The sequence below is a fragment of the Pongo pygmaeus genome, chromosome 20, assembly GCF_028885625.2.
Source record: "Pongo pygmaeus isolate AG05252 chromosome 20, NHGRI_mPonPyg2-v2.0_pri, whole genome shotgun sequence".
In the NCBI taxonomy this organism is placed as follows: domain Eukaryota; kingdom Metazoa; phylum Chordata; class Mammalia; order Primates; family Hominidae; genus Pongo; species Pongo pygmaeus.
In genome coordinates, this window is record NC_072393.2 from 1,981,581 (window position 1) to 1,996,380 (window position 14,800).

A 14,800-nucleotide genomic window follows, 5' to 3' on the forward strand; every position below is an offset into this window, starting at 1 on the left:
AGAGGCCCACCCTGGCTCTCAGCCTTACTCCTCACGAGGCCACATTGGCTGCCCTGGCCCCTGTCCTCACAGATGCCTCTGGGTTCTCCCACCCAGCGCTGTGCGTGCAGAGAATCTCATCTTGTGTAGTATGGGTGGGATTTTTTGGGCATTGAACTATTTTTTAAAAATTGTGCGCTTCAAGTATATGCTTCAGTGGTTTTTAGCATTTTTGGTTTTTTTTATTTTTTATTTTTGAGACGGAGTCTCACTCTGTCACCCAGGCTGGAGTGCAGTGGCGTGATCTGGGCTCACTGCAAGCTCCGCCTCCCGGGTTCACACCATTCTCCTGCCTCAGCCTCCCGAGTAGCTGGGACTACAGGCGCCCACCACCACGCCTGGCTAATTTTTTGTATTTTTAGTAGAGATGGGGTTTCACTGTGTTAGCCAGGATGGTCTCGATCTCCTGACCTAGTGATCCGCCTGCCTCGGCCTCCCAAAGTGCTGGGATTACAGGCATGAGCCACCACGTCCGGCCTTTTTTTTTTTTTATTTTATTTTTCGAGATGGAGACTCATTCTGTCCCCCAGGCTGGAGTGCAATTGTGTGATCTTGGCTCACTGCAATCTCTGCCTTCCAGGTTCATGCCATTCTCCTGCCTCAGCCTCCCGAGTAGCTGGGATTACAGGTGCCCACCACCACGCCTGGTTAATCCCCGCCCCCACCAGCCGAGACGGAGTCTTGCTCTGTTGCCCAGGCTGGAGTGCAGTGGCAAGATCTTGTGATCTTGACTCACTGCAGCCACCGCTTCCTGGGTTCAAGCAGTTCTCCTGCCTCAGCCTCCCGAGTAGCTGGGATTACAGGCATGTGCCACCATGCCCAGCTGATTTTTGTATTTTTAGTAGAGACGGGGTTTCACCATCTTGGCCAAGCTGGTCTCAAACTCCTGACCTCGTGATCCACCCACCTCAGCCTCCGAAATTGCTGGGATGACAGGCATGAGCCACCGCACCTGGCCAATTTTTGTATTTTTAATAGAGGTAGAGGTTTTGCCATGTTGGCCAGGCTGGTCTCAAACTCCTGGCCTCAGTCGATCCACCCGCCTCGGCCTCCCACAGTGCTGGGATTCCAAGTGTGAGCCCCTGTGCCTGGCCAGTTTTTTGTATTTTTATACACCTCTGTCTAATTCAGGACATTTTCTTCACCCCGGAAAAAGTGTTGCCCGCCTCAGCAGTCACTCCCTAGCCATCCCCCAGCCCCCGGGCCCCCGAACACGCTCATGTCTGGGCCTGTCCGTCCTCTTGGCACGTGAGGGCATTCCCTGTGTGGATGGAGTGTGCCATCTTCATCCGTGCCCAGTTGATGGACCCCGGCTTGACTCCCCATTTTGGCGATTGTGAATCGTTCTGCTGTGAGTGCTGGGGTCCAGGTTTCCATGTGGATGTAGGTTTGCTCTTTGGCCCATGTGGGAGTGGAGCTACTGGGTTCTGCGGTCACTCTACTGACCTTTGTTGGACTTGGAGTGTGGTGTGGGGAAGTGCAGGGGGTGGTGGCCGGTGGGTGTGTTCTCGCGAGCGCCCTCCTCACCCCACCCGACTGCTGGCATTTGTCCGTGCTACTCGGAGAACACAGCCGCTTTCCCGGTGAGGGCGGGCCGTGGGTTGCTTGGGTTGCGCCCAGCACCCCCTCCCAACAGCCGGACCCCGGGACTCCCGCCTCCTGACCTCCCTGCCTCAGGCCCGCTGCCCCATTCACTCGCAGGCACGGCGCACCCTTGCTGCGCCACTCGCCTGGGGCCCCGCTCAAGTTCCCCCACTGCCCTCTTCCCACGCGGTACTGGATGGTGACCCCGGCGGCCTCCCCCAGCCAGCTGCAGGCCTCCACACTCACTGTTTCCAGCTGGGTTCTGGGTCTCCTGGGGCACCTGCTGCCCCTGACACACGGGGTTTTCTCTCTGCAGAGGAGCACCCCCAGTCCCGTGCTGCAGCCCCGTGACCCCTCGTCCACACTTGAAAAGCAGATTGGTGCTAATGCCCACGGTGCTGGGAGCAGAAGCCTTGCCCTGGCCCCCGCAGGTAACGCCCCTCCTGTGCCCTACCCTCAGGACTCTGCTGCTGCTGCTGCTGCTCTTCAGGCAGGAGGGCCGGGTTGCTGGGAGTGGAACAGGGCTTCCTGGGGTGATCATGGGGGCTGCTGCCCCAAACCGCCACGCCTCGTTACTGACACCCTTTCCTGCATCCCACGAGCTGGGATGCGGATCGGGCTCAGCTGCAGCCATCGTGGCCTCATACCTGGGTCTCCAGACACTGACACCTCCTGCTTGGGTGTATTAATTCAGCCCATGGGGTCGGCCCCAGCGCTCTCGGGGGCTCCTGTACTCACAGCTGGGAGGCCCCTGACTCAGGATTGGCTCCACACACAGCAGTGCCCAATGGCACACGACTGTGGGCCTCCGTGCTGGTAGCAGCATGGTTTCTGGTTCCCTGAGAAGGTGCCGCCTGAGCAGTCTCTGCTGTTAGCCCAGTTTCTGCAAAGAGCCAGAGAGGATGCCGCTTTGGCTTTTGTTGACACTGCAGGCCTGTCTGTCTGTTGTGGAAGCTGCAGGGACAGCATGTCAGCGGGCATGGCCGTGTGCCAGCAAAACTGTACTTAAAACAGCGGAGGACACCAGACCGCCAGGCTGGTTTGCTGGCCCCAGGTTGAGATGCGGTATGATGTGGCAGCTACTTTTTTAGGAGTAAAAAGTAAAATGTGGCCGGGCATGGTGGCTCACGCCTGTAATCCCAGCACCTTGGGAGGCTGAGGTGGGCGGATCACCTGAGGACAGGAGTTTGAGACCAGCGTGGCCAACATGGTGAAACCCCCATCTGTACTAAAAATACAAAAATTAGCCGGGTGTGGTGGCAGACGCCTGTAATCCCAGCCACCCGGGAGGCTGAGGCAGGAGAATCGTTTGATCCTGGGAGGTGGAGGTTGCAGTGAGCTGAGATCGCACCACTGCACTCCTGCCTGGGCAAAAAGAGTAAAACTCCATCTCAAAAACAAAACAACAACAAAACAAGTAAAATGTACACGGCCGCTATTGAGACAGGAGGCTCTAGGGAGGCTGGGCGGGCTTCACAGTTGGCCATGTGAGGGCCCTGGAGAGGCCACCGAAGCCTGGGCAGTTCTGCCCTCGCAGGGCTGGGTTGTGCCCTTGGGGTGAGGTCTGCTCTGCGAGAGGCAGTGACAGTTTCAGGAGATTTTCAACTGGGTGGCAAACAGACAGCCAACTCCAGAAGCGCCTTGCAGCGCCCCTGCACGGAGGCCTCATTGGCAGAAGCAGGCAGGCCGCCCTTTGTCCCCGGGTGGTCATGGAAGTGCACCACTCATCGTGGGCTGGGAGGCGTGGCCGCAGCCTTCAGGGCGGCCAGAGCTTGGAGTATCCAAGCTGAGTTGTCTTCTGAGAACAGGAGGGAGGGAGGCTGCTCAGCCATGGGCTTTCCTCATGGTGTCTCTGAGATCATGGGGCCAGAGGGCAACTTACTCAGGGGAAGCCCAGCTCAGCGGGGAGCCCGCACCAGGAGGCTTCTTGGGAGGCAGCATCTCAGCCGGGACCTGCAGGGCACAGGCAGCCCAGATGGGCGGGAGGAGGCACAGGGTCAGCCCTGAGCCCTGAGCTTGCCCACAGAGCCTTCTGGTTCCACCCTAGAGGGGCCGTTTTCAGACTCCCAACCCCTTCCCCACTTCCCCACCTGTCCTGGAGCCCACAGAGCTCCTGGGGGGAGGTGCGCCCACAGCAAGGCTTTCTCTTTGGCCATCCTGTGTCCCCTGAGACGCCCATGTCCTTCCCGGCAGGCTTCTCCTACGCTGGCTCGGTGGCCATCAGCGGGGCCTTGGTGGGCAGCCCAGCCTCTCTCACACCTGGAGCCGAGCCGGCCACCTTGGATGAGTCCTCCAGCTCTGGGAGCCTTTTTGCCACCGTGGGGTCCCGCAGCTCCACGCCACAGCACCCCCTGCTGCTGGCACAGCCCCGGAACTCGCTCCCGGCCTCTCCCGCCCACCAGCTCTCCTCCAGTCCCCGGCTTGGTGGGGCCACCCAGGGCCCGCTCCCCGAGGCCAGCAAGGGGGACCTGCCCTCCGATTCCGGCTTCTCAGATCCTGAGAGTGAAGCCAAGAGGAGGATTGTGTTCACCATCGCCACTGGTGTGGGCAGTGCCAAGCAGTCGCCCTCCAGCAAGCACAGCCCCCTGACCGCCAGCGCCCGTGGGGACTGTGTGCCGAGCCACGGGCAGGACAGCCGCAAGCGCGGCAGGCGGAAGCGAGCATCTACGGGGACGCCCAGCTTGAGCGCAGGCGTGTCCCCCAAGCGCCGAGCCCTGCCGTCCGTCGCTGGCCTTTTCACACAGCCTTCGGGGTCTCCCCTCAACCTCAACTCCATGGTAAGGACAGGGACCGGCAGGGCTGGGGAGCATGGCCTGTGAAAGAAAGACCAGAGGGAGACCGGGTGTGGTGGCTCACGCCTGTAATCCCAGCACTTTGGGAGGCTGAGGCGGGCAGATCACGAGGTCAGGAGATCAAGACCATCCTGGCTAACACGGTGAAACTCCGTCTCTACCAGAAATACAAAAAATTAGCCAGGCATGGTGGCGGGTGCCTGGAAGGCTGAGGCAGGAGAATGGTGTGAACCCGGGAGGCGGAGCTTGCAGTGAACTGAGATCGGCCACTGCCTGGGCCACAGAGCAAGACTCCGTCTCGGGGGGCAAAAAAAAAATAACAGGTGGAGGTGGGGGGCCATGACTGAGCCCGGCCTTCCTCCACCATGTGCGGCCTGGCAGCCTGGGAAGACGTGGCCGACAGCTGTCTCTGGGGTTCAGAGTGCGACACGCTGCTTGCGAGCTTCTTCATTCTCGGCTGTGGGGCCTTAGTGGTGGTGGGCATATCAGGAGGGGGCGTGGGGGGCTCTGGGATTGCGGGGTGGTGTGTGAGGACCAGGAGGAACCAGGATGGGGGCTGCACTGGCCACTGGGCAGGGTGTCAGTTTCCTCAGGAAACCCTGGGGTGCACACAGGAGCCCCCTGGGGCAGTGGGGCTCTCCTGCCTTGGGGTCCCGGGTCTGTGGTATGTGCATCCATTGTGTCTCTCCACTCTCAGGTCAGTAACATCAACCAGCCCCTGGAGATTACAGCCATCTCGTCCCCCGAGACGTCCCTGAAGAGCTCCCCTGTGCCCTACCAGGACCACGACCAGCCCCCCGTGCTCAAGAAGGAGCGGCCTCTGAGCCAGACCAATGGGGCACACTACTCCCCACTCACCTCAGACGAGGAGCCAGGCTCTGAGGACGAGCCCAGCAGTGCCCGGCGAGTCCAGGGGCCCGGAGGGGGGCAGGGCCTGGCAGCAGCGGCAGGCGGTGTCTGCTCACCGTGTGTGGGTGGGTGGGTGGGGAGGACCGGCAGGCTCTGAGGGAGTGCCCTGGACGGGAGGGAGGCGTCTGTTTTGTGAGGGGCCTCCCCACAGGTCCTGGGCCCTGTTCCGGGCAGGGCCGGCCTCCTGGGCCGTGTGGGGTGGGACACGAGCAGGGCCACCTGTTAGAAGAGGCAAGCTGAGGAGGAGCTGAGCGCAGCAGGAGAGAAGTTTCAGCAGTGAGGCATTTGGAGGTCTCATCCACACGTCTTGCCGAGTGTATTACAGTAGCTTTATTAGATAAAATTCACATATCATATTCTCCATTTAAAGTGTGCAATTCAGAGGTCTTTGGTATATCCACATTACCACTGCCTAAATCCAGAACCTTCCATCATGTCCTGAGAAAATCTCATCATCCCCTTGAGACACTCACTCCCCTTCTCCTCCCCGGAGCCCCTGGCACCCCCCGCCCCCATCCTACTTTCTGTCTCTGTGAATCTGAGGGCTCTAGGGACCTCCTAGGAGCGGAGTCACACAGGATGTGGCCTTTTGTGTCTGGCATCTGTCACTGAGCATGACGTCCTCAAGGGTGCATCCTCGGTCCCTTTCATGGCTGGGCGGTGCTCCGCCATCCATCCGCCCGTTGTGCTGGGCTTGCTTACCCTTGGCGGTTGTGAGCAGCGCTGCTGTGGCCACGGGTGTGCATGTTTGTGTTTGGGAGCGAGTTTCCCGTTTCCTGGTGCCTGGGCGGAGGTGCCGAGTGGCCCGGCCCCCTGTGCTCTCCAGTAGCCACATCGTTCCACCCTGCCACCATGGGTGCACGAGGGTCTGAGGTCCCCAGTCCCCACATCCTCACCACACTGGATTTCTTGTTTTGATTCTAGCCATCTGAGTCATTGTGAAGTGATATAACATGGTAGGGTTTTTTGCCTTTTTTTTTTTTTTTTTTTTGAGACACAGAGTCTTGGTCTGTCGTCCAGGCTGGAGTACAGTGGTGCGATCTCGGCTCACTGCACCCTCCGCCTCCTGAGTTCAAGTGATTCTCCTGCCTCAGCCTCCTGAGTAGTTGTGGCTACAGGCGCATGCTACCACCGTGCCTCGTTCGTTTTTTTGTTTTATAGAGATCGGGTTTTGCCATGTTGCCCAGGCTGGTCGCAAACTCCTGGCCTCAAGCATTCCGCCTCCCACTGCCTCCCAGCGTGCTGGGATTATAGGCGTGCACCATCACAGCCGGCCCTAAGTGTGCTTTTGGTGGTGTTCTGTGTTAGTTCATTCTGTTTCTTTCCCACGTGGACGTGCACGTGTTACATACGAAACATTCTAGCACTTGGGTGCTCTGTTTTGCATTGGGATTGCTCAGCTTAGTGGTTTCCAGGATCTTGAGGAATTTGTGTGTCCCTGGTGTGTTCTTGGGACATTGGATCAAAGCGACCCCGTGCAGTGTGTGGTTGGGCGTGGCTTCATGTGCTAGCCTGCAATGCTGTGGCATTGTTTGCCACCTGAGGCACCGAGGTCTGAGAGGGGCCAGGAGAGGGAGGTCGGAAGAGAGCTCTGTCTGGGATTCTCACACTTTGTGTGCTGGGAAGTTGCTTCTCCCATTCAGCTGCTGTGCCTGATCTCTTGGCTGCTTGTCCCAGCAGAGGCCCTGGAGTCCCTGCCAGGACAGTGCCCTTGTGGCACAACAGGGGTGGATCCCAGGGCCCAGCCGTCCAGTCCAGGCCTCCCCCAGGGTGGCTGCACGGATCCCCTGTCTGGGCCGAGTGCTTCTCGTTTACCGCCTCCGGAGCTCCCTGGGCTGTTGGCTGTCAGCATTTGTGTCATTCTTAGCATGCAGCTGGGTTTCAAGCATTAATGACCTTTTTTTCTTAACAGAATTGAGAGAAAAATTGCAACAATCTCCTTAGAAAGCAAATCTCCCCCGAAAACCTTGGAAAATGGTGAGTAACAAGTGTTTTGCGGTGTGGCCAGGCCTGTCCGTGCGGCCGTGGTGCCCAGTCAGTGCTGCTGACCCACCTGCTGGCCCGCTGCGTTGTGTCCTGCGTGGGCGCCGACACTGGGGGCGCTGGGCTTCCAGAACTGCCTCTGGGAGGCCCTCACTGCAGCCCAGGGCCTCCGCGCACGTGCCGTGCTCTCACAGTGGGTGGCTGACCTGCGGGGATCGTCACCTTGGGTCCCCTGTTTGCTTTGCACCCTGGCCTTCCCCCCGAGTGGTGCCTGCGTCCTCCGTGAGGACCCTGACCTGCTCTGGGGCAGCCCCACCTTCCCTCCTGGAGGCCTGCTGGCCTCGGCATTTTCCCCAGAGCTCATCCTGCATGGCCTTCTGCGAGACCCGCTTCAGCTGCCTCTGTCCTGTCCTTTGCCCTCCTGTCCCATCCAGTCGCGTCCCCTGCCATCTCATCCTGTGCTGTACTCCTCCTGTCCCATCCCATCTTGTCCCCTCCCATCCCCTTCTCTCCTGTCCTCTCCCATCCTGTCCTGCTTGGCATCTTGAGTGTCTGTGACCAGCCTGCAGAGTTGCCCCGGCTGTGGCAGCAGCCCCGGTTAGCCTCATGGGTAGCCCGGACAGGTGCTCGGGGCTCACGGCCTCTGCCTTTCCTCTTTGCCAGGTGGTGGCTTGGCGGGAAGGAAGCCCACGCCCGCCGGCGAGCCAGTCAATAGCAGCAAGTGGAAGTCCACCTTCTCGCCCATCTCCGACATCGGCCTGGCCAAGTCTGCAGACAGCCCGCTGCAGGCCAGCTCCGCCCTCGGCCAGAACTCCCTGTTCACGTTCCGGCCCGCCCTGGAGGAGCCCTCTGCCGATGCCAAGCTGGCCGCTCACCCCAGGAAAGGCTTTCCCGGCTCCCTGTCGGGGGCTGACGGACTCAGCCCGGGCACCAACCCTGCCAACGGCTGCACCTTCGGCGGGGGCCTGGCCGCGGACCTGAGTTTACACAGCTTCAGTGATGGTGCTTCTCTTCCCCACAAGGGCCCCGAGGCGGCCGGCCTGAGCTCCCCGCTGAGCTTCCCCTCGCAGCGCGGCAAGGAGGGGTCGGACGCCAACCCTTTCCTGAGCAAGAGGCAGCTGGACGGCCTGGCTGGGCTGAAGGGCGAGGGCAGCCGCGGCAAGGAGGCAGGGGAGGGTGGCCTGCCGCTGTGCGGGCCCACGGACAAGACGCCGCTGCTGACCGGCAAGGCCGCCAAGGCCCGGGACCGCGAGCTCGACCTCAAGAATGGCCACAACCTCTTCATCTCTGCGGCGGCGGTGCCTCCCGGAAGCCTCCTCAGCGGCCCCGGCCTGGCCCCGGCGGCGTCCTCCGCAGGCGGCGCGGCGTCCTCCGCCCAGACGCACCGGTCCTTCCTGGGCCCCTTCCCGCCGGGACCGCAGTTCGCGCTCGGCCCCATGTCCCTGCAGGCCAACCTCGGCTCCGTGGCCGGCTCCTCCGTGCTGCAGTCGCTGTTCAGCTCTGTGCCGGCCGCCGCAGGCCTGGTGCACGTGTCGTCCGCTGCCACCAGACTGACCAACTCGCACGCCATGGGCAGCTTTTCCGGGGTGGCAGGCGGCACAGTTGGAGGTAGGCAGGGCGGCCCCCGTCCGCCTCCCCGGCCCCTGCCGGAGGCCCCTTCCTTTGCAGGTTTCCTTCCGCACTCTCTTGCGTCAGGAGCTGAGCTGCAGGTCCCCTGGTGCTGGCTGGTCCCCGCCATCCATGCACGGTCGCGAACTCCAGTCCTGTGGGGAGAGGGCTCACGCTGAGTCCGTGTGTCTTGGGTTCTCTGGTTGTAACCGCGTCCCTCTTGTTTTCAGAAGGCCACGGTGCGCAGGGCCACCAGAGCATTACTTTCTCCCGTGGAGGTCACCTGCTAAGTGTGGCCGCCCGGGCTCTGGCAAGGCTCTGGGAGCTGGTGTTGGGTAAGAGCGAGTCCTTGCAGTGCCTGCCCAGACAGGGCGGAGAGGAGCCGCCGGGGGGAGCGGCCTGGCCTTGGGGCTGCTGCGGGGCGGGTGGCCGGAGGGCGGAGGGCGGGCCACCACGAGCCTGGCCGAGCCGCTGCTTGTGCTTGGTGCCCGCACACGCCTGGCGGCGCCGTTTCGCTTCCCTTTTTGTGAGCCTGCGGCTCCTTCTCTGCGCTTGCCTGGATGCTGCCGCCTGTTGAAGCTGCGTTTTTCTCTCCTGTTTGCAGGTGTCTTTAACCACGCGGTGCCTTCCGCCTCTGCTCATCCGTTTGGAGCCCGTGTCGGCCGCGGGGCTGCATGTGGCAGCGCCACACTGGGCCCGAGCCCGCTGCAGGCGGCGGCCAGCGCCTCGGCCTCTTCCTTTCAGGCCCCGGCCTCGGTTGAGACCCGGCCGCCCCCTCCGCCTCCGCCTCCGCCTCCCCCGCTGCCCCCGCCAGCGCATCTGGGCCGGCCCCCCGCGGGGCCGCCCGTCCTTCACGCCCCCGCTCCACCTAACGCCGCCTTGCCTCCTCCCCCAACGCTGCTGGCCTCTAATCCTGAGCCCGCGCTTCTGCAGAGCCTCGCGTCCCTCCCGCCTAACCAAGCTTTCTTGCCCCCCGCCTCTGCTGCCTCTCTGCCGCCTGCTAACGCCTCTTTGTCTATCAAGCTCACCTCCCTCCCGCACAAGGGCGCCCGCCCCTCCTTCACGGTGCACCACCAGCCCCTGCCCCGGCTGGCCCTGGCCCAGGCCGCGCCCGGGATCCCACAGGCCAGCGCCACGGGGCCGTCCGCGGTGTGGGTGTCCCTCGGCATGCCGCCTCCCTATGCCGCGCACCTTTCGGGGGTTAAGCCGCGATAAAGACCTTGCTTAGCTAGCAGTGCGTATTGTGTAAGGTAAGGCCAGAGCCCCGCACGGTGGCTTACTCCAGACACTGAACTGTCCTTCCTTTGGCAGAGAAGACGGCCACAGGGCTCGGCAGAAGTCCCGGGGGTCCTGAGGAGGGAAGAGGGAGAGAGCCAGGGAGACCAGGGAGACGGTCGCGAGAGGAGGGACTGCAGGACGGGCACCAGCCGTGGAGTGGCCTGAGTGTGTTGGGTTCCAGCTGCCCACAGCTGGGTCCCTGCGGTGATGCCGCAGGACTGAGGCCAGCCTTGGGGGCAGCTGTGCCAGCTCCTGTGGGTGAGGCTCATGGGGTGCCAGGCCAGGGGGCTGGGAGCTCTAGCTCCTGGAGCAGCCTCCAGGGCTCCATCCGCACCAGGCCCAGGTCACTCATGACAGGGGGCGTGGCTTGGTGCTGTTCCCCAGGCTCCCAGCATGTAGCAGGCACGGTGCTGGCTGCAGAGGTCCTGGGGAGCCAGGGTGGCTGGGTTGATGCCTCTGGTCGGGGCTGTCTGGCTAGTAGCCTCAGATACCCCTCATAGGGAGCCAGTGAGGCCCCTAGTGCCCTGCCTGCCTGGGAGCTGATGGGTTCCTGGTGGGGTCCAGAGGCAAGCTCTGTGCCCTGCGTGTTGGGGCCTCCTTGCTGGACATGGCTGATGGCCACACTGCTCTGTGGTTGTGGCCCACAGCCGAGGGGCTTTCAGCTGCTCAGATGTCAGCACCAAGCTGGGCAGGTTAGTGTAGACAGTGCCCACCTTTGAGACCAGGAGGAAGTTGGAGGCAGGAGTGATTTTGATGACGTGAGGCCTTCAGGGAATGTCCTGTCCGCTCCTCCCCCCGAGAGGCTGTGGAGACTGTGGCCGCTGACCCCCGAGGGCAGTTGGCCACCCGTGCCCTCCAGGGACATGGCGTGCCTGGCAGCGCAGTGTGAAGGTGCCCTCTGCTCGCCCCTGGCTTTCTGCCTCAGGGGCCCCTGGGACACAGGCCTTCCTGGGCGAGTCCAAAGCCCACCGGGCAAGGAGAGGAGGACTGGGAGCCAGGAGCCAAGGCGGATGCTGTGGCCGGGGCTGGTCAGCCTGGCGGGTCAATGTGGGCACCTGCGGGCTGGACAAGCTATGCTGGGTCTTTTAGGAGATGAGCTGCAGGTAGGGTGGCTTTAGCTGGACTCGGCTGTGTGTCTCCTTTGGAGGAAGGCTGGAGCTTGGCCGGCGTGTCCAGGTGTCAGGCTCCCTGGTCTGCCACAGGGCACGCCCGTCGTCTGTTGTGGTTAGAGGGAGCCAGCACCATGCCTGTCATGGTGCTGGCCCCAGGTGGCGTGTGTGCTCGTGGGAGGCCTCAGTCCCCAGCCTGGGTGAGTGTTGGGCTCCCCCAGGCGCGATGGTAACCTCAAGCTGCTCTTCCCGCTGTGTCCTTCTGCAGGTAACTAGGATTTCTACCTCAACCGCGAGACCTATGCAAGGACGGTGTGGACCAACTCGCGCCCGCGGCATGGTGCCCGCCGGCCTGCCGGGCTCCCACCCCTGGACGGCAGAGGCGAGGACGGACGGGAGCTCCACTGTGAATCGGCGGCACGCGCCGCAGGAGGCTGGGACTGGTCCAGTTTGTACTGTCGATAGTTTTAGATAAAGTATTTATCATTTTTTAAAAAGTATAAACAATTCTGACTTATTTTATTCCATCTAAGTGGTAAAAGGCAACCTATTGAGAAATATAAATATCTATATATGAGAGCTCTATATAAAGACACGTGTCTGCAGGGCAGGCCCGCCAGCGGATTCGCCACAGCCTGCCCCGGTGCTATCTCGTCCCCAGGCCCGCGCCTGCCTCCACCCGCTTGGTGCTGACTAGACGCTGACAACGCCGAACCCCGTTCTCGGAAACGCCGCCCGGCCGGCTCCCCCGACGCACTGCTCCCGTACCAAAGGCAGGCCCGTCGCCACCACATTCCTTGGAGGCCTCCCCGCGGCCTGAGCCCCTTCCTGAGCCCCTGGCGCCTGCCCTGAGCTCTTCACCTTTACCCCGGCACTGTGAACCCCCAGACTGTTCACCCTCCGGGGCTTGGGTTGCGCCCTTGCATGTGAAGGGGCCTGCGCGGTGACACAGCTGGCCGTGTGCTGCGCGATGGTGCTGTGAGGACGGCGCAGGCACATTTAACAAGTGCATTTACTTTTGTATTTCTCGGCTGTCCATGGCTCGCAGCATGCCCTGCGATGCGGGGCAGGCCTGTCGTGGGTCCCTTGGTGTTTCTGTACAGGAGAGTGTCACACTAATGAGTGGCAGTATTTTATAGAGATGTGACGAGAATTTATAAATTTCATAGATTTGACAGCTTTTATTTTTAGATGGTATAATGCACAGTGAAGAGGAAAGAAAAGCGAGGGGAAGAAACCGTATTTATTCACACAGTGCACAAAAGGGCCCCAGCGTCAGCCCCCACCCTAAACCCCTCAGTTGCAGCTCCCAGCAGCCCAGACAGAGCTCCCGGCACCCCTGCCTGCCCCACATCCCTTCCTGTCAGGGCCACGCCTGGCACCCATCCCTTGGAGCCTGTGCTGGTTCTCCCAGCTGCTGTGGCTGTGCTGGGGCCAGGGTGCACTGCTGAAGCCTGGCCTCTCTGGCCCTAGGCCCTAGGGTGATGGCCCCCCACTCCGCAGCCTTGCGGGGGTGCCTGGGACTGGGTGTGGAAGGAGAGGAGCCGAGGCCGGGGTGTAGCAGGCAGGCAGGGCCACTCGTGTTTCTGGAGCCCTGAGCAGTCAGGGCCTGGGTTGTCTGGGCAGTGGTGGCTCTGTGCCCTCCCTGGAGGATGGGATCTGGGAGTCCGAGCTCCCCACACCTGGCCCCGGGCTGTGTGGCACTTGCTGAGCCCACCTTCTCAAGTGCTTGCTCCTGTGAGGTGGCATCAGGGAGCCCCTTCCCCAAGGTGCCACAGATCCACCCTCCAGGGAGCTGCCAGCCCTGCGTTCTGGTTCCCAAGAGCAGGATGGACACACGTCACGTCCCTACCATGTGGCCTCCAGAGAGGGAGCCACGGAGGAAAGGCTTCTGTGGTTGCTAGGTGGGGGAGTCCTGTGTGGGAGGGCCTGGAAGACCCCTGCTTGTGCCTGGTGAGGGGGTGCTGCCTCCCCCTGGCTCCCAACAACCTCTCAGACCCCCACCCCCCAACATAGCTGAGTTCTGAAGATGGTGCTCCGGACCTGTCCTCTTAAGTGGTGCCCAGTGCCCTCCCCGCCCTGCGTTGGTGCTCTCAGCTCGAAGGTGCTGTGCCTCTGCCTGAGCCCCAAGCCCCGAGCCTGGCCTTGAGGACAGGCAGCCTGCTCTGTGTCGCCACAGGCTGGATATGCTGCAGGCTTGATGGCAGAGAAGGCATGGAGTCCCTGGTCTAGAACAAGACACATTCTTTAAACACTGTATCACTTCTGCCTCCCTCTAGGGGACAGTGGCAGTTCAGGTGCCACCACGGGTCCTGCAGATGGGCCATGCAGGGCTCCTGCCCACGCAGCCCATATCCACACGCAGACCACCGTATGTTCAGGACACGCGCTGGGTCTCAGAGCCACTGGCCCAGGCAGAAGTCTCCTTGAGCCCACTGGGTCTTATGCGTGTTACCACACGTGAACTAGTGTGGTGGCTGCCTGCGGACACCCTCCTGTTCTGAGCCCTGGGCCTGTGTTCTTCTCAGACACTCCCAGACTGAGGTGTGGTGTGTGGCGGGTGGCAGTGGAGCCTGGTGATCTGGAGCCTGGTGCTGGCACCTGGCCTGAGTTTCCGTGGGCAGCTGGCGGGGACCTGTGCTGCTGCTGCTGACTGTGGGTGGGCGGGCGGCGCCTGGGAGTGGCTCTTGCTCAGGAATTGATAGGAACCCTAATGACTAGGACACCCCCTCCTTGGCCCATGAGGCACGCACAGTGACTTATTTAAGACTTCCCCCTTAATTTATCTGCCCCCAGGATGCGTCAGTCTGTTCAGTGGTCAGCAGGCCCCCCACCCCCCGCCGACTGCCTTCGTCATCGTGGTCAGACCCCCTCCCAACACAACACGCTGCTGGTCTGTGTCAGCCTTTGTAACATGCGGGAGGCTTTGCCGTGTCTTCCTGGTGCACGGTATTTGGATTGCGCGCATTGTCACGGTCCGCCCCCGGGCTGCGGGCGCCCCTTCCTCTGGGCACCCCTGCATTCTGCATCCCCACCTCTAGACGCTGTAATAAACAGACCGTTTTCACTCAGACCTGGTGTGAATGGCAGTCTTTCTTCCAGGTGGCATGAGGTGTCTCCTGGCGGCCAGTGAGAGGACCCGGCTAGTGTGTCATCGCCGAAACGGGGAGTGGAGGGCCTAGGGGCGCTCCTAGTAGAAGCTCCGGGGGCTGACACCAGGACACCCTGGCCTTAGGGAGGCTTACGAGGGCACCAGGCCACGGGCAAAGTGCCTTTTGATGAACGAAAAACCAGATCTGCGACCCCAATGACATCGGCAAAGTCCTTTTCACATCAGATGGACCAAAGCCGGCCCAGGCCCCAGCCACACTCCGGGAGGGCCCGTGAATGCCAGAGGCGGGACCCCACGACACCACAGGATTCCTGATACCACACAGCAGCCCCGTTCTCCCCAGGCCTGGGTCCCAGCCTCCACTTGTCCTGGCTGGGGGTTCTAGC

At 61.9% G+C, this 14,800-nt stretch overlaps 1 protein-coding gene across 2 annotated transcripts in view; it reads left to right on the plus strand.

Moving 5' to 3' along the window:
- Nucleotides 1-14,375, plus strand: part of DOT1L (DOT1 like histone lysine methyltransferase) — a 70,648-nt gene extending 56,273 nt beyond the window's left edge. The window contains exons 23-28 of one of the 2 annotated variants that reach the window (XM_054465452.2): nucleotides 1,940-2,054; nucleotides 3,817-4,400; nucleotides 5,113-5,318; nucleotides 7,237-7,301; nucleotides 7,971-8,915; nucleotides 11,571-14,375. In XM_054465452.2, the coding sequence (XP_054321427.1) occupies nucleotides 1,940-2,054; nucleotides 3,817-4,400; nucleotides 5,113-5,318; nucleotides 7,237-7,301; nucleotides 7,971-8,915; nucleotides 11,571-11,578 (1,923 nt within the window). In that variant the 3' untranslated portion in view covers nucleotides 11,579-14,375. Of the gene's footprint in view, nucleotides 1-1,939; nucleotides 2,055-3,816; nucleotides 4,401-5,112; nucleotides 5,319-7,236; nucleotides 7,302-7,970; nucleotides 8,916-9,519; nucleotides 10,166-11,570 lie in introns of those variants that run through there. The other variant, XM_054465451.2, reaches the window with a different exon arrangement.
- The last annotated feature ends 425 nt before the right edge of the window (nucleotides 14,376-14,800 follow it).